The 21,463-nt window shown below is 46.5% G+C and overlaps 1 protein-coding gene and 1 non-coding gene across 2 annotated transcripts; one reads left to right on the forward strand and one right to left on the reverse strand.

The window, feature by feature from the left end:
* Positions 1-540: 540 nt before the first annotated feature.
* On the reverse strand, positions 541-13,505 carry LARGE2 (LARGE xylosyl- and glucuronyltransferase 2). The gene is made up of 14 exons (XM_056851161.1): positions 13,357-13,505; positions 10,765-11,024; positions 10,138-10,220; positions 9,595-9,718; positions 8,829-9,000; positions 8,434-8,538; positions 6,560-6,672; positions 5,987-6,112; positions 5,632-5,787; positions 4,896-5,059; positions 2,672-2,950; positions 2,099-2,245; positions 855-1,050; positions 541-749 (listed from the first exon to the last, which is right to left on the reverse strand). The coding sequence occupies exons 1-14, from the start codon at positions 13,472-13,474 to the stop codon at positions 552-554; spliced, it is 2,241 nt and encodes a 746-aa protein (XP_056707139.1). The 5' UTR covers positions 13,475-13,505; the 3' UTR covers positions 541-551.
* On the forward strand, positions 5,371-5,441 carry TRNAI-GAU (transfer RNA isoleucine (anticodon GAU)). Its single transcript has one exon. It is a non-coding gene; the product is annotated as a tRNA-Ile (tRNA).
* Positions 13,506-21,463: the final 7,958 nt, after the last annotated feature.

Below are 21,463 nucleotides of genomic sequence, written 5' to 3' on the forward strand. Positions count from 1 at the left end.
AACCTACAGGGTTGCCATAAGTCAGCTGCGACTTGACAACAAATAATAATAATAATTGCAGCACAAGCTGTAAAATCCACCATTCCAGCAACGGATTAGGTGAAGGTATTCTGAGGACAGGAGCTTTAGTGGATTTCCAGGTGGGGATTCAAGTCCCACAGCAAAGCTACATGTGCTACTTTCCCACCCTCCCATTCCTTGTTGCTTCCAAATCCTCATCCCCCCATCTCCCCCACCCCAAGAAAAAACCCTGAATTGTTAGAAAACCTCAACTTGAAAGTGACAATATGCAATGAAGCAGATGACAAGGAATGTATATATTTTTTTTACCTAATTTAGCCTGGGAGCAGAATTTAAATTAGTTTGCCACAGATTCTGCAAGGCCCTGAATGGTGGTGTATGTCACATTCATACCTGCTGCTCAGGTAGAGCGTACCGCCAAGCTATCAGCAAAAGATGGACTTTGAATGTCTCCTGGAAACAAGGGCCTTTTCCCTCCAGCAGGCCCCTTATAGTGTTCATGCCGACAAGTCGAGAGTTCCAGCCACCACTCACAGGTTCCTCTCAGCAGTGAGGTATTTCAGTGCGGCAGCACCATACTTGCGTGACAGGTCCTGGTGGAACTCTTCCCTCAGGGTTTCCAGACAGTCCCGGTAGCTGGAGCTCAGGCGGAACTTGGAGATGTCAAAACTGGGGGCGTGAGGCATGTGGATGATGAAGGCATTGGGCAGCACCAGCAACTTGTACTCCTGCAAAAAGGCATGAGGATGCTGACAGGAGCATCTTCCTTGGAAGCCAACCTTGGCTATTGGGGAACAGAAAGATCAACAGTGGAGGACCTGGCTGACACTCACCTGGGCATCAAGTTCCATCACGTGGGACACTTTGTTCCAGCCGAAGCCAACAAATCTCTGGTCATACAAGGGGCAGTCACGCCTTACTACAACGTAAGGCTCAAAGTGTGACTGCCACTCTACACGATATGGCACTGTGGCTGTCCGCCACTTGGCATAGTCTGTTGGGGCGTGGCCCTGCGGCCACACGTGGTACCTGTGCATGAAGACATACAGGGGTAGGAAGATTCTTTATCTAGGAGTTTTGTTCTGAGAGTCTGCTATGCTGAGAATTGAAGTACATACACAAGCTCCTCATGACACTGGACCATCTGATGCTCTCCTCGTTATTCCGGGATTTTGGCGGCAGCAACAAGACTCACAGAGTGAATATGCTTAAGGTACCACATTTTGAATGAAGAGGATAATGACTGCCACCTGGTTCTGTCCTAGCATCAGTGTTGAGTACAACAGAGCAATTCATACAAAAATGCAAACATGAAGAACCAGAATTGTAGGGAGTTGGGACACATGGGTTCAAGCAACTGTTTCACCATGAAAGCTATCATCTCACTTCAATGTGTTTTCCCACTGGTTTCCCAATGTTGATTTTTGATACCAAACAGGTCCGTCTGTGGACAACGGAGGGGAAAATGGACACCAACCTGGTATCCAAATGACAGCATTCAGAAACCAGTGGCTGAACAGTCCAATCTACCAGGACATTCTGCTCCTGTCCTGAACGTTTTCTTCAACAAAGGAAGACTCCAGCTCAAAACTGCTGAATTAGAATCCACCAGGAAGCCTGATAGTATCCAGTCAGGATTCAACCGCGATGGGTTTCTCTCACACTGCAGTTGTTACATCTGCTCAGAATGTATGTTAAGAGTGTGCCCTCGCATGTTGCTATGAATAGTCACAATGCTTCTCTTGCATTACACAGACATATCAGGCTGGATCTATTATTGCAATTCATGGGTTTTGACCTCACATTTTAATAATAGTTTCCTATCTTTATTAATATATCTAATAACTATGAACACATTTCAGGAATTTGATGAAGTGGGATCTAGTCTGCAAGTACTTATTGTCACAATATTAATATATACACACACAGAGGGAGCCAGGACCCGGATTTCACAGGCCTTTGCTGAACAACAGGCTGCAAATCCCTAATGAGATCGTACGGCACGAGGAGGCTGGTTGTGTGCTCTGGTCCAGAGAAGGAGCTGGCAGTCATGGACTTGTTCTAATCCAGCACCTACCTGAAGGTATAGAGGGAGCCCATGTCCAGCATGGAGAGCAGCTCCGCTTTGGATTTGGGGAAGGTGAGGCGATAGTGTAGAGTTTCAAATGCAGGCACAATTAGGGCGGCTTTCCTCTGGGACAGCTCCAGTTGCAGGATGGAGGCCCTGAAGCACAAAGGGAAGAAGTTGCTTGCTTGTTGCCAGACGGGGGGTTCCAAGAGTTATGCATCCCCTTCTGTGGTCAGAGTGTTGGATACCAGCATATTTCTTAGCCAAGGGCTGATGTTGGAATGACACAAACATCCTCCCGTCAGTATAATTGCATGATGGGGTGGGGAAACGCAACAACTTCACACCATTTGGGAAAGGACACATCAAGGGCAAGGTAGAGGAGAAAAATGAGGTGCAATCACCCTCTGAACAAATCAAGATCCCACCTAAAGGATATTTGGTTAATTTCCAAGTTTTTAAGGCCTGGGAAGGGCTGGGAAATGGAATTGCTCTTTGTCAGCTTTGGAGAATGATTTTGAGAACTACTTTTTGCTTTAATCCAGACTGCTCCAGAGAGCCTTTTCCCAATGAGTGACATACCTGAGGTAATCATAGAGGCCATACATAGGCAGGAAGTCAATGTCAGTCAGGAAGACATAAGGCGTTTGTGCATTTGTCAACGCTATGTTGCGCAAGAAGTTGATTGGGTAAAACTGCCCCTCCTTGTACACAATGTGATAGGCAACATTCCTGCGGCTACTCAGCACCTCTGAGGCCTGGGCATAGCGCAGGAATTGCTGGGCCTCTGCATCAGACATGTACAATGCCAGGCTGATGGGGCCAATCCAGTGCTTGCAAATGGCCTCCAACATCTGTAACCTGCAGACCAAAAGAGACAATCGGGATTAGGATACTGCCTTGCCATTGCAGATGGTCTCTCAGCAAAACAACCAACAGCAACAGAGTCAGGCCAGGCATAGTGACACCCCAATACTTTCTCACACCCAACTGCAACTATTTCTGAGTACCCCCCAAAAAACACTTTCCAGATGTTCCTCCATCCTGGTGGGGTGGGGGAATTTTCACAGCATTTTATGAAATTGAAACAGCAGCTGCATGATGACCTGGAAATGTAGTGCAAAGGAAAAGGGGTTTGACCTTTCACTTATATGCCGTTTCAATTGTGATCCCCACCCTGCACCCCTACTGGCTCTTATTAGCTCTGGAAGCCTAAAGGGGACAGGCATCCTCTTTTCCTGTCTTCCAGGCCTAGCCAGAGCCCCAGAGGGAAGGGTATTGGTTTGAATTGACAAAACTACCCAGTGGAGGGAGGAATTAAGCCTCCTCTGTCCTGCCCCACTGACCCAGTCTAAATCGGGGTGCCATGCTGTTTCCCCATAAAAAGACTAGGTAGCTCTGTTCAAGGATCTCTCAGCATCACATGCAGTTTGGGCCAAATTTTCACTGACTTTGCATTTTCTTATAGTGGGAACTAGATATCAACACAAAATTCACAAGATACCACTAACTTCCACCAATCTTTGTCATGCCTACATGGCCCAATAATAAAAGAAAGCTGCCCAAACTCCAAAGAGGGCACTCCCACGTCTTGTAGAAGGGAGAAGACCAACAGGTGAAGTGCAGTCATGGGAGAAGACACATTTGCAATACAATTGACAAAGGCACAGGAGAGCCTCTCAAGGCCAGATGCTGGCAAACCCCAATGTTGAAGCAAACGGTCAGGGCCCCTTCGTGTTTTAGCAAATGAGGTCTTTCCTACCTAGCAAAGTGCCAAGATGATGTATTAGCAAAAACTAAAACCAGTTCAGTCTAGTGAATTTTAACCAGGACCAGCTGCTTCCTACTTTCATTATTCCCAGTTTTCAGACATTAGCAAATACTCCCACAGAACTTTGTATCTATGTGTTTATATTGCCTTTGCTGTTACTCTAGTAGGGACAAATGGAATTCTTCCTGTAGGAAGATCCCTTTTTGGTTTTAGTCTTCAGTGGCCACACATATTTCTCTGCAGTTCTTAGTGCTAGGAAGCCAGTGTGGTACAGTGATTAGACCAAGATTTGAGAGAGCTGCGTTATAACCCCTGCTCGGCCAAGAAGCTCATTGGATGACCTTTGGCAAGTCATTCTCATCATAACCCACTTCAAACGATTGTTGTTATGATAGAAGAGGAGGAGGAAGAGGAAGAAGAAGAGTTGGTTTCTATATGCCGACTTTCTCTACAACTTAAGGAAGAATCAAACCGGCTTACAATCACCACCCCCCTCCCCACAGCAGACACCCTGTGAGGTAGGTGTAGCTGAGAGAGTGTGACTAGCCCAAGGTCACCAAGCTGGCTTCATGAGTTAGGAGTGGGGGAACAAATCCAGTTCACCAGATTAGTATCCACCACTCATGTGGAGGAGTGGGGAATCAAACTCGGTTCTCCAGATCAGACTCCATCGCTCCAAACCAGCGCTCTTAACCACCACACCACACTGGCACTACACCCCACCACATTGGGACTGAACCATGTACATGGCCCTTGATGGAAAGGTGGGATAAAAATGGGGTAGGCGGATAAATAGATCAGATAGACATCTGTTCTTTTTTTAAAATTAAGAAGTTTACATCTCCCAGAAGGCATGCGCTGCTGGATTGTGGTTTGTGTAGTGAAACTATAGGCATAGCTGTCTGCAGTGTTAGAAGTGTGATTCAAGAGACTTCCTGGGCCAAGGAACCCACGTAAAGAGCCACAAGTGGGCAAAGCAGTGGGATCTATGGCGAAAAATGCCACAGCTCCCCTACCAACTCTCCCATCAGGTACCTGTCCATAGACAGCTGAGCTACAAGGGTCACATCAGCTGCATCAGTCAAGGCTGGGGACTCGTACTGCAGAAAGAAGAGGTGCACCCGGTGCTGGATGAGGCTCTGCCTCCGGAAGTCATAGCAAGGATCGTCTTCATCCAGCTCTTCCAGGGCTTGCTGGAGCTGAAATTCACATGGGTGAGAAAAAGGGAAGAGAACCTTCTTTAGTTTTGCTGAATCACTAGTGAAGGACGGTGGAACATGGACAAAATATTGGGCCTATGCAAGGTCAAGAGGTACAAGGACAGAAAATCACCATCAAAACGGAGCAGGAATGAAGCTGTCCCATTTTTTTAAAATGCTGAGCTTGCCAAGATACCATGAAAGCCAACAGCATCATATTGCTTGTTTAAACAGAGGTTTTTTTTTTTTTTTTTGGAAGGGTACTCCCTCTCAGACCAGATATAGGGATTGTGGCTCAGTGTTAGAAGGGAGGGGCTGTGGCTCAGTGGTAGAGCATCTGCTTGATACGCAGAAGGCCCAGGTTCAAGCCCCGGCATCTCCAGTTAAAGGAACCAGGCAAGTAGATTATGTAAAAGACCTCTACCTGAAAACCTGGAAAGCCACTGCCTGTCTGAAAAGACAATGCTGACTTCGATGGACCAAGGGTCTGATTCACTACAAGGCAGCTTCATGTGTTCATGTGATTCTCCATGTCAAACATGCCAAGAAAAGAGAGCAACAGGCTCTATTACCTGCCCACTGGGCAAACTGGGCAGGTTGGCACAGCCAAAGAGTTCCCTGCGTAGCAAGTTGCCATCATATTCCAAAAAGGTCAGGTAAAGGTTCCGGAAGAACTCCACATGCTTATTCTTCACTCTCAGCTTCTTGGGAGAGTTCCAGTGAATTACCTGAGAATGTAAAACTGAAGCTTTAGCCCCGCTGCAGAAGCCAATTCTACTCCACATCCTAACCAAACTACAAGCCACTCCAGCAGCCAGTTTGTGCAGGCTGGATATGCAAGCCCACCCTTCCCAGGGGGCTCTGCAAGAACAAGTCCAGCTCAGAGATGCAGAGAAAATTCAGGAAGGCTGCAGGAGAAACACCCACCTTGAGATCAGACACCTCTGTGTAGCACTGTTCTGAACGAGTATGGTCAGAGAGCTGCACATTCCAGAAGCAAGGGAGCTGATACACAAGCGTCGGGCTTCGCTTAATTACTGCATTAAAGATGTCCTAGAAGAGAGATGGCAGTTTGCACCATGGATAAGTGGGCATTCTGAAAGGGGTGAAAAAGCCCCAGGCAGAAGCAACTAGAGCCAATTAAGAACAACACAAATGGATGATGAGCCAGCATGGTGTAATGGTTAAGAACAATAGACTCTAATCTGGAGAACTGGGTTTGATTCCCCACTCCTCCGCATGAAGCCTGCTGGGTGACGTTGGGCCAGTCACAGTTATCTCAGAACTCTCTCAGCCCCACCTACCTCACAAGGTGTCTGTTGTGGGGAGGGGAAGGGAAGAAAATTGTAAGCCGCTTTGAGACTCCTTAAAGGTAGAGAAAAGTGGGGTCTAAAAACCAACTCTTCTTCTTATGTAGGGACATTCAGTCACAGCAAAAAAAGAAATAAAGGGGGGTCCAAGTTGGAAGGACAACAAAACTCAGAAGGTCGGAACACCTGCCTGATCTGCCAGAGAGGTGGAGAGCATGCTCATGAGTTCCCGTTCTGCCGTCAGGCGCCACATCTGCTCCCAGCCAATTCGGCGCAGGCGGTCCAGCAGCAAGAGGATCACTCCTAGGGAAGACATGAGAGAAAGATGAGCACCCTGGGGAGGAGGGGAGATCTGTAACATTTGCTGCATCCCTGAACTCAGCACTGGAAAATGCAATTTATGTCTTTTGAAGAGAAAGCACTCAGTTTTCCTAGATCCCCAACCCTACGCCATCTTCCTTCTAAACTGTAAGGCCTTTCAGATGGGAATCCCCATGAGTGGATAGATCAAGTCTTCAATGTCCCACCAAGGCTGGGAGAATCTTCTTACGCATACAGAGAATGATAAATGTCCCAAGGGAAAGGATAGAATTTGCTCTTTTATAAACACTTTTACTAGATGGTAAGATGTGGGAATGGCTCTCCTCTCGTTCTGTATGGCTGTCCTCGTCCTGCTCCTTCCTCCCTTCCCCAGTTTCATAGTGAGTCCCCATTAGACAATCAAGATTGAAAATGTACAGGCCCCACCCCCATTTCTTACAAATTCATGAAGCAGCATGGGCTCCTTCACGCGAGGGGAAAGCCAATCAAATGGAAAAGAAGGGGGGAAGGCTGCAGCATGCTTTCAAGTGTCTGGAAGAGGGACCCTGGAAAGCAAAACCTGCAACAGAGGGCTGGGGCTGGACCTCAACATTGACTATCAAACCAACTGGAACGATAACCCAACTTCCCATATTGCAGCACCCCAGGCCCATCTGTGTTTGCCAGGAGGGAGGCCCACCTCACCTGAAGAACATAATTTTTCAGGTGAGCTCTTTGAATAAGCAGGTCTGTGGCCAGCCACCAGATGGTGCCAAGAAATCCTCTATCCTGTCAATGAGAACAGCAGCTGCCAGAATGCCTAAGCTTATGAAGCCGTTGTCTGGCCTAATGTGCAAAGCTGGCTTGCTTGCAGAACTAGAAGTGGGGAGGCACAAGCTTTCACTGTAGCTTTCTCTTTGTTTGCCCACATTCTGAAAATGTGTATTTACAGCTACTCAAGGCTGTATGAGGTAGCCCCTCCCGAAGTATGAAGGACTACAGCCAACACAAAAGGACTACACTGAAAAGAAAGAGAGAGAAAGAGCTGTTGGAGCAATTTGATGACGGCACCAGTGAGTGTCAGCCCCTTGCACCTAAACGTATAATGTCCAATGGACCTGAAGGCCTCCGCTCCACCCAAGAAACGCCTAATATTGAGAACTCCTCACCTTCCAAGAAGTCTATTTTGTGGAATAAACCAGTACAGTGCAAATGCTGAGTTCTTCTTTTCCATATGAATGCAAGTACTCGTGTTTGACTATGAAGGTGGAGACCAGGATTCAAATCTCCAACTCAGGCACAAAGCTCAAGCGCTGACCCTGAACTAGGTCACTCTCTACACTTCCTTCAAAGAGGTCAGTGTGTGAAGCAGCACAGGTTGAAACAAAGTATCCACATTACAAACTGTTTAAACCAATCATTCCCTTTCCCCAGGGCATCCTGGGAACTGTGGTTCTCAGGAACGGAGAAGGCTAGGCAGCTCTAAAGGAGACTTCTCACCAATACAATTCCCATGATTCTCTGGAGGAAGCCATGGTAGTTAAATAGGAATTAATTAAATGTGCAATGTACAGACAGCCGAAGTGGCTTGCCCAAGACTGCCTGGGGAGCTTCACCGATGACAGAGAACCTGGATTTCCAACACTCTAGAACAAGAGTCTGTGCAGGATTGGGGGGGGGGGGAGGGTGCTTATTCCAAACTATATACACCCCAAAAAACGTACCCTACATGCATACCATCCTCTTGGATATGTAGAAGCTCACCTGTGTTAAAGCCACGTCCCAATGCTGGCCATGGTTTATGGTTCTTCCAGAGATTCCCAAGGTACCAGTCACTTTGGTTTTCCACCAGCCCAATCACCTGTTTGTCTGGATTATGAGAAAAGACAAACAAGTCCCAAAGCAACTAGCAGAATGACTGACAAGTTCTGAGCTCTTTGGAATCCAATATGGACAATTTGAGTCCTATGAGCCAACATATCCATGTGTGTGCAGTAAAATCTGCCTCCTACCGGGTATCGATTTGCAAAGGAGCACAGTAACGAGAAAGATTACTCTTTCAGTATCAAAGGTCATAATCTCAGATGAAGAGGTCTGAGTACCTCTTCAAGAGGCTAGGCCCACTAGTAATCAAAAGGACTCCCCCATTTATCACTTACCTGAGAACTTCCCCAAGACAGCCCACAATTCAGCAATGTCAGTGGCAAAGGTGATGTCTGTGTCCAGGACAATGACCTTCGAGAGGTCAGAGGGAAGCGCCTTGGTGAGAGTCAGCTTCATCAGCCCATAGATCCCTGAGTAGTGCTTGTTAGGGATCCAGGACACCTCTGGCTGCAACAGAGAGACACAGACATTCAGGAATAGGAGAACAGGCAGGCCAATATCATGACCACATTCTAGCCTGTGGGTAAGGTCAAACCCTCAATTGCACTTCTTCAAGCCATGGAAACCACAGGACGATACCCAAATGGGAATGTGACACAGTCCTGATTAAGATTAATGAGTTCCTGGATTCAGATTTAGCCCCGCTGTGACTATGTAATGTTTTCCCAATTAAGCCTCTTGTGGCCCTAAGATGGAGACACAATTAAAGCTTCTGTGCCCTGCAACAAGCAAACTCACACCAACCCATTCACAGAAGGACCAAATGTAATGAATTCCTGCTGATTTCTACCAGAGGGGGTCTCAGTTCCAAAAGAAAGGACTTGGGCCAAATGAAGAGGTGCTCCCAACACCCAATGAATAACTAACGAGAGAACAGAAGAAGGGGAAACAATAGCTCCCATATCCAAGGTTCTCCTCCTTCCATGCAATTCCCATCCAAGCTTTCCTTAGGGATCTGATCACAGAAACCACAGCCTAGAAAGGGAAAAAAATCAAAGGAAGGGCAGAATGAGAAGACGAGTTGTGATCTATGTGTCCTGCCTTCAAATCATCAGCGTTGTAGAAGCTAACGTGGACCGAGGGCACCACCCAGGACTGGAACAGGGTCCGAAGGATCTGCTGCGCCACAAGGTCAGTAATGAGATGGAAGTGGAGAGGGTTCTTCCTGTCAAATGAGAAAGCAGTCAATGCTCACAAGCAAGGTATTTTATTTTTCCAAAACCCACCCCATCTCCTGCCATTCTCCTACCCTTATATTGCAACCAAGGCCATGGTGGCCAATCTTTTCCTTGCCTGTATGGCATAGTCATGTCATCTCAGGATTCCTCTCCTTACAAGCAACAAGGAATCATGGCAACTGAAACCAAGGCAAAGAGGAATGGGGACAAAGGACCCAACCAAACTGCCCCTCTCCTTCATTTGAGCATCTTATATAGCACCCCTTCCTCATCCAGAACTGGAGTTTGGAAGTCAAGGTTCAAAGAACCATCATAATATGAAAACTTATACTCCTAAGCCCTAGAAAGGCCCAAGGCCTCACTACCTGCTCAAATTAAAAGCAGCCCACCTTCCGCCTCCAGTTACCTGTGGAAGAGGATGGATTTCACCAGGGTGACTACATCACGACTTGCATTGTATCCAGCACACACAATTGCAACATGGATAAGCTGTGCAGAAACATAAGATGTCATCAGGGCTGACCCCTCCCCAACCACAATTTATCACAACTGGCCCTCTCCTCTTTCCTTTCTTTCCCCATAGAGCTTCTCTCGCCATTCTACATGCAGAATCACCCAACCTGTCCCGGTCCTCACACCTTGGCCTTGGTCTGCCCACATTGCTACTGACTCAGATGAGAAGTTAAAGGCTTTGTCCTGAGAGAATAACAGACAAAAAGCCAACTGGGCCAAAGCTGGCAATGGCGACCAGTACAAACCCGTTGGGCCTCCTTAAGTGCATTATCACCACAGGTGGCAGATGGTGGCAGATGGGAACACTGCAGTTTCTTTCCATCACAGATTCTATTGCAAAATAAGTCTCATAGTCTCCAAGGTAGGCAATAGCACAAAGGGAATATGGCCGCATCCAATATTTTGGGAAATGGAATCTGTCAAGGGACCTTGGGCTGCTACAACCGCCAAATCCCTCCCACTGTGGAAAGAGGGGCTTTGCTTACAAGTGCCTCAGCAGTGAGCAGAGCTTGAGCTTTACCTCACACTTCTGCACCATCCTCTGCTTGGGACAGCCAGTGTGATTGCTCCTTCTGTCACCAAGAACATCCTGGTCTTCCACAAAAGATGACCCCTGCTGGTTGCTGTCAGTCCCTTCTTGAGCCTGAGCCTGGACGAGCTGCAGCCGCAAGAGCTGGTTTTCCTCTTCAACTTTCCTCACCTGGGATACCAAAGCCTGGTGGTCAAGGTACCGCTTTGGCTGTTCCCCAAAGCAAGGGGAGGGCAGGAGGGAAGGCCCATCTGCAGAGATAAGCCCCACCCCAATACAAGGAGTTAGAATAGGGAAATGTAGGAGGAGAGGACAAATTAGGGGGATAAGCTGGAGGAGATTCTAACTTCAGTACCTCTTTATTCACTTTTGTAGTTTCCAGGTGAGAACTCAAAATTCAAGCCCTTACAAACTATTTGCCCAGTCTTTATCATGGTTTTCCATTTATTTATTTGGATTACACTGTATTAGTTGTTCCCTTCTACTGCTTTCCTTGGGTGAGTCACCTCCTTTTTATTCTGTGCCCACCTCTTTACACAGATTATTGTCTCAACCTACACCATATTCTGAGCTCAGCCCCTTGTTCCACAAGCAAAGCAATCCTCTATGACCTTTTCATTTCAACATCTCAATGATTTCCCCCTTGCTCATACTTGGCTTTCCACCTCCCCCTGGAGTCCATTACGCCAAGCCTCCTTCCCAGCTGTTTGCCTTCTTTCTCCATGCCTTATGAAGTGCACTGTCACATCATCTTCCTTGCTTCCTTCCTTCTGCATGTCACTTCCTAATCCTTACTCCTCCTTGTGAATGAAATTCGGTCCAACGCCCTCACTCCTCTCTCTGCTCCTTCACACTTCTCTTGGCTTCTCTGGGACACCATTTTCCATGAACCCAAAATGTACCCACCCTTCCCTTATGCCAGGTGCTCTTGCTGCTTCCTCTTATTGGAACTCTCTGCCTCCTGCCTGTTGTTTGGCACCATCCGCTGGTGTGTATTTAAACATGTGATAACTATTTACTTCTTCACTGCAGCATTTCATCGATTTCGTGCATCTCCCTTGCCCTTCCACATCACTTCCTGTGTGTCTTATCCTATTTACAGTGTTATACTGAGGGCAGAGCTATCTCTTCCTTTTTTATATACAGAGTGATTCTGTGGGGAAGCTGATTTCTCTCACATTTTATAGTTTATTGGACTATATTCCCCTTTCAGTTTCCTTAAAGAGCTGTCAGTTTCTGCCATACATTCATTGTCAAGCTCTATCTTGTCCATATTTTATGACCTGGGACATTTACTGGGTAAATCTACACACAGCCTGGTCTTGAAGGCAGTCTAGTACTAACAATCAATCACCACCACTATGTGGCGTGGAGGACTTGAAGTGAACAGACCAGCACTCAAGTTACCAACTCAGCCATGAAGACTAGCGGAGTCACCACCTCTCAGTCAAACTAACCTACTTCACAGTTGTGTAGTGAGGACAAAATGGGGTAACCGTATCTACACCACCCTGAACCCCTAGGAGGAAAAATTAGATACAAGCACGATAAGACAAACATTTCTTGAACTCACAGAAGAAAACACTCAAGGAGGAGAAAATGGGCATTTTTAGTCAATGAACTAAAGCTATTTGAAAGTATTGCCAGACTTTCATCACCAGCTGCCTTTTTTTCAGAAATGAATAAAAGAAAAACTCTTGAGGATGGGGAGTTTACAATACTTTCAAATACTGAGTCAGCTCCAAAAATACACAATTTCACCCATTATCTGCCTCTATAGTCAACTGTCAACTTTTGGATGTGGAATAGTTAGTTCCTTTAAAGTCTGAAAGAAAAAGAAACGGCACAATGTTCCTCAAGGGGTGAATCTGAAATTTGAACACTAATGGGAATAAATGCTCAACTTTGCTTCAGATTTGCAAGTCAGACCTGGGTAGTCGTAGCCATGCAAGGGCTTGGTTTTAATATCAAATCATATATATGAGCTAAGATTAATGGCCGTGGTAGGGCCTGGATACCACAGAATGCTTTGCTAAACAATCTGTAGCTGCCTTGAACCCTTCCAGCCACCACAGCCAAGAACAAGAAGAAGCAGAGTTGGTTTTTATATGCTGACTTTCTCTACCACTTAAGGGAGACTCATCACCTTCCCGTCCCCTCCCTACAACAGATACTCTGTGAGGTAGGTGGGGCTGAGAGAGCTCTACGAGAGCTGTAACTTGGGCTTTGTCTCCCAACCAGTCAGCAGCATAGCCACAACGTTCTACTGTCCCCATTCCCAACCATGCCTACAGCAAGCCAATCTCTGTTACAGATAGGGTTGCCAACCTCCAGATACTAGCTGGAGATCTCCTGCTATTACAACTGATCTCCAGCCAATACAGATCAGTTCACCCAGAGAAAATGGCCGCTTTGGTGATTGGACTTTATGGCATTGAAGTCCCTCCCCCCAAACCCTGCCCTGTTCAGGCTCCGCACCAAAAATCTCCAGGTATTTCCCAACCCGAAGCTGGCAACCCAAGGTACAGACTTCCCTCACTCCCTCCTGGGCCATCTCCACCAGCCATCCCCACCCTCACTCACATTCCAGATTGCCCAAAAGGAAATAGAGCCACGAGATGAGTACCACCAGCATCAGTGTGACAAACAACACCTTCAGCCTTCCCCTCCAGGGACACAGCATGATGGTGGCAAAGGTCATGGGGGCAGGCCAAGTCTCACCGGAACCAGCATTCTACACCCTGCGGGGGAAAAAACAAACAACATTCAGAAGGACTTCCCAGCTGCCTTGACCCCAAAGCGGGACCTATGGAGGGGGGGCGGTAGGGCCATTTGGCCCAGGTCTCACATTTATGGCCTCAAATGTAGACGTTTGATGCCATCTCCAGATGTACATACAGTCACAGAGATACACTGACAAGATTGAAAGAAGAAGACGTTTGTCATAAAACTTTAAACGTGTGACCCATGACTGGGCCACACCACCTGTAGTGTACACTGTGAATGAACATCCTCCTGTGTTGGCAGCAGCAAGGCCACGAGCTATGGCAGGCTCCCTGCCCCCACCCCCCACCATCGCCACTGCTACCAGGCCTCAGAAAACGGAAGCGGCCTATAACTCTCTCAGCCTCTGAATGCCCCTGACCTCACTCTAGAGTTGCCCGGTCCCCCCTTTCCACCAGTGAGGGATAGGGGGATGGTTTGCCGATCCAGGTTGGCGAACTGGAGATTTGGGAATGGAGCCTGGTGAGGACACAGACCTCAGTGGGGTATGATGCGGTACTGTCTACCCTCCAAAGCATCCATTTTCTCCAGGGGAACTGACTTCTGTACTCTGGAGATGAGCTGTAGTTCCAGGAGATTCCCAGGTCCCACCTGGAGGCTAGCATCCCTGTCTAACCCTCATATGGACACAGGGGACTTTACTAGCCGTGACTTTCCAAAACTGGAAATGTCCTAGAAGGAATATGTTATTTTCTTAGCATACTGATAAAAATAACGTGTCCACCCTTTCCCTCTCTGCACAAGAGAAAAAGCTTACACAGCCACCCACTTTCCAGCTTTCTACCGCTACATTCATCTTCGAAGAAAGCACTTCACTTTTCTCAAGATGTTAGAACAACAAGATCCTCCACACCTGCAGGCTTTGCGACTTTAGCCAACACTCCTTCATTCAGTAGACGCAGTCAGCAAACACTTTGGGCCCAAGAGAGATTTCCCGTTGAATAAATGAACAACAGCAAATGTGGGTTAATGGGTTAGTGGCTAGCATTTAGGCACTTGGAGATACACACCTGACTACAAAACTCCCTGAACAGCTATGGGCAAAATATTATCTCAAATTTAGTTCACAGAATTTTTGAGAAGACAAAAATAAGGACTTTATATGCTGATACATACTGTAAGAAACAAGAAGTCAACCAAACCTGAACAACAGCCCCAAACCCAGCTCGGCTAGGTCCCCCCCCCCAACAAACTAGAACTGAAACCAAACTGTTTCAGAGATTCTTAAATTGAACCATATCACTTTTGCTGTGTAGAAGCTCCATTCCAGTTCTTCTTTCTAAGACACACAAGAAATTTCAGGTATGGGTTCAGTTCCATTTCCCAGAAAAAAACTTTCAGAACCAGTTTTGGGCAAGGGTTCAGGTTCAGTCTGACTCCCTGTATAGAAGGGTTAGAAGTTAAAATCTAGAATGCCTGCAAGCATGTACAAAGTGACTGCCCCATATTATAATCTACAATTAGCAAACAGGTGGGGAGATATAATTAATATATGATGAAAAGGCAGAATTTTTAAAATGACTTCGTATTCTGTGATAGGACACAACCCATGACAGATCTGGGGCACATCCTGATGACTAGCTTTTGATGCGCTGGTCCAATGTGTTAGCTACCCTCCGAATAAATAGGCATGGTAGGATCTTTAGCCCTCTCCTAAGTTGCCTGCTTTTCCGCATAGCTGACAGGGTGAGCACAAAACTGTGTAGCACACATTGTTAATTTCACATGCTTGGAGGTATCCCAGGAAACGTGTACTTTGCTTTCTGTAAGACGCTACTTGCGATCCTAGACTTTGGTGTTCTTAATTTGATTCTATAGTGGATAAAACTGCCACCGAGACAGGCTGGTCGATGAAACGGGATCCCCAGAATAGAAGTGCAGACAAACAGAAGGGATCTCAATTTTTTTTTTAAAGAGTAAATAAAAACTGTATTCTCCTAAATGCAATCCACTTCAGATGCCAGGGCTCAGTAAGCCATACATCTTTCTACTTCATAGCCTGAATCAGCACTGGAAGGGTGGGGGAGGTTAACAATGGTACTGTTTCTATGACAAAAAAGACAGCATGGTGTAGTGGTTAGCAGAGGCAAACTCTGATCTGGAGATTTAGATTTGATTCCCCACTCCTCCACGTGAAGCCAGCTGGGTGACCTTGGGTTAGACACAGTTCTCTCTGAACTCTCTCAGCCCCACCTACCTCACAAGGTGTCTGTTGCGGGGAGGTGAAGGGAAGGCAATTGTAAACCGCTTTGAGGCTCCTCACAAAAGGTGGAGAAAAAGCAGGGTATAAAAACCAACTCTTCTTCCTCTTCTAAATCTCCATAAGGAAAAATCCTTGAGTTGAAGCCCTTCAACTATGCACCAATGTACAACTGAGCCAAGCAGTCTTCAGCGCACCACACATGCCTGCTGATACATAACTGAGCCGTGACACCTGAACCCCAGCCCAGCACAATTTCCATTATTTTTAATGTGCTGTTCTCTGACTGATGCCGGGAGTGGTGTCAGCAACGGTTCAAGCCATGCTCTACAGCGCTCAATTTGAGAGAGCTCCTGCTATTCCTCCTGCTGCTTCCTGCCACTTTGGAACTGCTACTACAGACACTACAACAGTCTTTGAGGCTAACAATTTAACTGCAAGTGTTCCAGGAACAGCCGCTTCATTCAGTTGACATGATGCAATTTAGGCATATGCTTCTGTTGTTGCATTATGCTAGGCAGTCTGCAGTGTCAGCTATACAGAAACACACTGCAGCTTTTTAAAATTTAAAGGTAAAGGTCCCCTGTGCAAGCACCGGGTCATTCCTGACCCATGGGGTGACGTCACATCCCGACGTTTCCAAGGCAGACTTTGTTTGCGGGGTGGTTTGCCAGTGCCTTCCCCAGTCATCTTCCCTTTACCCCCAGCAAGCTGGGTACTCATTTCACCGACCTCGGAAGGATGGAAGGCTGAGTCAACCTTGAGCCGGCTACCTGAAACCAACTTCCGTTGGGATCGAACTCAGGTCGTGAGCAGAGCTTTTGACTGCAGTACTGCAGATTAACACTCTGCGCCACGGGGCTCCTATTTTAAAATTTACTGCCATATTTAAGTTTTAATATTTAAGTTTTCCAACATATATTAAAAGTTCAACAAGTGAAGGGAATGTAACACAATTTAGGGGATGTAAAAGGGGACACATAAAGGAGGCAAAGGGAAGAATGGCTGGCAGAGAACCTTTATGGAAATATTGGATATTCTCATCTACTTGGTGAGACTCCAAAGGATATATGACCCAGACTTTGCTGTGGAACCTGGTCTTATAAAAACAGTGTATATCTCAACCACATTTTAAAAAAATCTTTAGGGAAGTGCTAACCACATCCCCCTCCCCAAATTATATTCTGTAACATCCCTACTGAGGTAAAGTGGGGCAGATGCCCGAGAACACCCACAAGTAGGGGCACAGAAATCAAAGCCTCAGCAACTGGTATTCAGAAGTATACTACTTCTGAACATGGAGGTTCCATTTAGCATCACAGCTAATAGCAACAGATGGATGGACCTATCCTGTATCTAAGCCTAAACCCCTTTCAAAGTAATCTAAGTCAGCAGTCATCACTAAATCCTGCGGCACTTAATTCTTGTATCTTTTCTGATTTTACTGCCTGTCAAGGATAACCAGGTGTTCTAATAACCTGGTACAGGAAGAAAAGGTTCCCTCTGTCCAATTTCTCCATCCCATGCATAAGCTGACAAACCACTATTGGGACTCCTTTAAATCATAAGTCCATAAGAAGAGCCCTGTTGGATCAGACCAGTGGTCCATGTAGTCCAGCATCCTGTCTCAAGCAGTGGCCAACCAGTTACTTTGGCGGGCCAACAGCAGGGCACAGAGGCTGAGGCCTTCCCCTTACGTTGCCTCCTGGCACTGGGATTCAGAGGCTGACTGCTTCTGAACATGGAGCTTCCCTTTAGTCACCATGGCTAGAAGCCGCTGTTCGACCTATCCTCCACAAATCTTTCTAATCCGTTTAAAGCCTGCAGCCATCACGACACCCTCTGGCACTAAAGTCCACATTTTAATCACTCTCTGTGTAAAGAAGTATTTTCTTTGGTCCGTCCTGAATCTATTGCCTATCAGCTTCACTGGGTGCCCTCGAGTTCTAGTATTTTGAGAGAGGAAGAAAAAGTTATCTTTGTCAACTCTCTCTACCCTGTGCATAATTTCATAAACCTGTCATATCCCCCCCTTAGTTGTCTCTTTTCTAAAGTGAAAAGTCCCAGACTCTTCAGCCTTTCCTCACAGAGAAGGTGCTCCAACCCTCTAATCATCTTGGTTACCCTCTTCTGTACTTTTTGCACCTTTGCAATCCTTTCTGAGATACTGTGACCCAAACTGTACACAGTATTCCAAATTAGGCTTGTACCACTAATCTATACAGGGGCATTATAATGTCGGCTGCTTTATTTTCAATCCCTTTCCTAATAATCTCTAACAAAGAATTTGCCTTTTTCACTGCTGCAGCACACTGGGTTGATACGTTCGTTGAGCTATCAAGTATGACCTGAAGTTCTTTTTCCATCCAAGTCTGAGCAAGTTTAGACCCCACTGGTCTATACTTTAAGTTGGGATTTTTGTCCCAATGTCCATCATGTTATTGGATTTCATTTGCCACATTTGTCACCCAATTTGTGGAGATCCTCCTGGAGCTCTTCGCAGTCATTTTGGTTTTCATCATCCTGAATAATTTTGTGTCGTCTGTAAACTTGGCCACTATACTCCTCACCCCTAGTTCCAGATCATTTATGAACAATTTAAATAGTACCGCCCCCAATATTGATCCTCGTGGGACCCCACTGCTTACTTCCCTCATTGTCAGTACTGTTCATTTATTCTTACTCTTTGTTCATGTCATTTAACCAATTTTTAATCCATGAGAGGCCCCTCCTCTTCTCCCGTGACTGCTAAATTTATTCAGGAGTCTTTGGTGAATCCACTTGTCAAAAGGCCTTTTATCAGTTGGCACTAGAACTCCACCACTTGTAATCTCGATTTCAATCAATTCTTCAGACATCCTCCCCCAAAACAGCAGCTCCAGCACGGACCACTGCCCCAGGTCTTCTGACACAAAGACCAACACAGAGAGTTCATTCAGCTTTTCTGGATTCTCTCTGTCATCTAAGGGCCCAACCGCCTCCCCGGCTGGTTTCCTGATTGTGATGTATTCTAATACATTATTATTGTTTGTCCTAAAGTGTTTGGCAATAGGTCCCTGGAATTCTCATTTTGCTCGCCTTCTTGTCACCTTTCGTTTATTTTGGCAGCATGCTGGCTCCTTCCAGTTCTTCTCCTTTGGACAAGGATGCCATTGTTTAAAGGAAGCTTTCTTGAACTTGCCCACTAAACGCACTGGCATCCTTTTAAGTTTTGATAGTACCTTTCCTAATCTGTGGTGCTTTCTAGCTGAGCTCAGTTATTTGGGATTTAAATAACTTTCAAATATTCTGAACCAATCTGGCCTTCTTTACTCTTCCTTTCAACTTCCTTTTGCCTAATCATAGAATCATAGAGTTGGAAGGGACCACCAGGGTCATCTAGTCCAACCCCCTGCACAATGCAGGAAACTCACAACTGCCTCCCCCACACACACTCCAGTGATCCCTTCTCCATGCCCAGAAGATGGCCAAGGTGTCCTCCCTCTCACGAACTGCCTAAGGTCGTAGAATCAGCATTGCTGACAGATGGCCATCTAGCCTCTTTTTAAAAACCTCCAGGGAAGGAGAGCTTACCACCTCCCGAGGAATCCTTTCATTTTCAAGACGTTTTGTCTTCTGAAAACAAAAATGGATGTGTTGGGTTTTTGGAGAAATTTCCCATTTACATAAATGATGAACTTAATAGTACTTTGGTCACTGTTCCTACTTGGTTCAATGAAGCTTATCTCTTGCACTGGGCTCTCAGCACCTCTCAGAACCAAGTCCAGGATGACCAAGGCACGGTCATTGACAGTGTTTAGAAATTTTGCTTTCGTTTTTCATGACCTGTACGGTGTAGTTTTGTGCTCCGACCACGTCTTCAAGGTTACCAGCTGCAATGTAGGGCCTGGTGTTTTCCTAGAATTGTATATGACCTCCAGGCTTCAGAGCTCACTCTCTGGAGAATACGTCAAGTTCAGAGGAGGGACTGTGTAGCACCACATCCCACTGAGCTCCCTCCCCAGGCAGTGCCTCCAAATCCCCAGGAATTTTCCAAGCTGGAGTTGGCAACCCTACACCCCCTTCAGTTCTTTTTCTACCTCAAGAGCACCTAGAGGGTCTGGTTCAGATTGGCAAAGCACGTCCCCAGCGTTCAATTGTCTTTCATTTCTGCTGTTCCCATCCAAAGCAATTCTGTGGGAGACTTTAAGTCTCTTACACATTCTAGTTTCTTGGACTCCTTGTCCTCTTTCGACACACAGTGCAATGCCATTCCAAAAATGTCCTTTCTAAAGCATTCGAAGTTAACCCTCCCTGTTCCACCAGGTTTCTAAAATGCCCACTATATCTATGTTCTCAATTAGCACCCCTGCTCCACCAACTTGGCTTGGAGCTTCGTGCCCAAACACCCCCACCCTTTACCTTTCCAAGTGTCCCCTGCTGGCAGGCACATTTCCCCTGTTAGCCTCCTTAAAGAGCTGCCATTTGCTGCCCTACACACGCTGTCAAGTTCTAGCCTGTCCATATTTAATGACCTGGAACACTTACCCCATCGTCCCTGAGGGATGAGTCATCCCAAACCAGATGTTCCCCAGCCCTCGTCAGCTTTCCCCATGTCAGTTTAAAAGCTGCTCTATGACCTTTTTGAATATTAAACACCAGCACTCTGCCTCCATTTTGGTTTAATCAAAGCTTGTCTGTTTTGCCAGGCTCAACATTTCCCAAAATATTCCCCTGAACCCAAAAAATTCCATCCTTATTCCCAACACCACTATCTCATACGTGCACCACCTGTAATCTCTAGCTATGTGTGGAACTGGTCCTTATCCTCTTGCCTAGCAATTTAGGTGCAACTGGGCCCGGACTGGAGTCACCTGCCTCCAAGTTAGGGTTGTCAGCCTCCAGATAGTAGCTGGAGATCTCCCGCTATTACAACTGATCTCCAGCTGATAGAGATCAGTTCACCTGGAGAAAGTGGCCGCTTTGGCAGTTGGACTCTATGGCATTGAAGTCCCTCCCCCCAAACCCCACCCTCCTCAGGCTCTGCCCCAAAAACCTCCCGCTGGTGGTAAAGAGGGACCTGGCAACCCTACTCCAACTAGGCCAGACTTTTTCCAGGGAGGGGCTGCCAGAGAGAGGGAAGGGGGGGAAGCTTAAGACAGGGAAGCAGATAAAGATAGGTTGGCTGGTGGGTGGAAAGGAGAGAAAAAAGCAGGAAAAATGAAAAGGCTATGGGGGCTGCCAGGGAAGGGAAAGAGGAAATAGTAGGGGTAGGGATGCAGAAGAAAATAAGATGCCCCTCACAAATCCTTGCAAGTCTTGCCTGCCTGCCTTGTTTCCACTAAAAGCTCCTCCTGCCCTCCACAAAGGTGTGTCCTCAGGGCAAAAATATTTTGGTTCATCATCTGAGCAATGAGGGATAACTTCTTTAGCTAAAGGCCTTCTTTGTTCTTCTTCAATTCCATTGATTAATCAACTGGTGAAAAAGGCAGATGTCAGGATTAGCCCAAAGGTATCTTATTTATTTTACTTTGTTTACAGCCCACTTTTCTCCCCAGTAGGAATCCCAAGTGGCTCACAACGTTCTCCCTTTCTTCATTTTATCCTCACAGCCAAATATGTGTTACTGGCTCAAGATCACCCAGCCAGCTTCCATGGCAGAGCGGAGATTTGAGCCTGGGTCGCTCAGATCATGGCCAAACATGCCAGCCACTACACAACGCTGGC

The sequence above is a fragment of the Euleptes europaea genome, chromosome 6 (genome assembly GCF_029931775.1).
Source record: "Euleptes europaea isolate rEulEur1 chromosome 6, rEulEur1.hap1, whole genome shotgun sequence".
NCBI classification, from domain to species: domain Eukaryota; kingdom Metazoa; phylum Chordata; class Lepidosauria; order Squamata; family Sphaerodactylidae; genus Euleptes; species Euleptes europaea.

Bases quoted from the DNA above. Each gene is read 5' to 3' on its own strand.
- LARGE2 (XM_056851161.1), bottom strand. From the start codon at position 13,474: ATGACCTTTGCCACCATCATGCTGTGTCCCTGGAGGGGAAGGCTGAAG. The intron at 5,060-5,631 runs GTAATAGAGCCT...TGTGAATTTCAG, and splicing joins CCAGTTTGCCCAGTGGGCAG to CTCCAGCAAGCCCTGGAAGA. The intron at 750-854 runs GTGAGTGTCAGC...GCCTTTTTGCAG, and splicing joins TGATGGAACTTGATGCCCAG to GAGTACAAGTTGCTGGTGCT.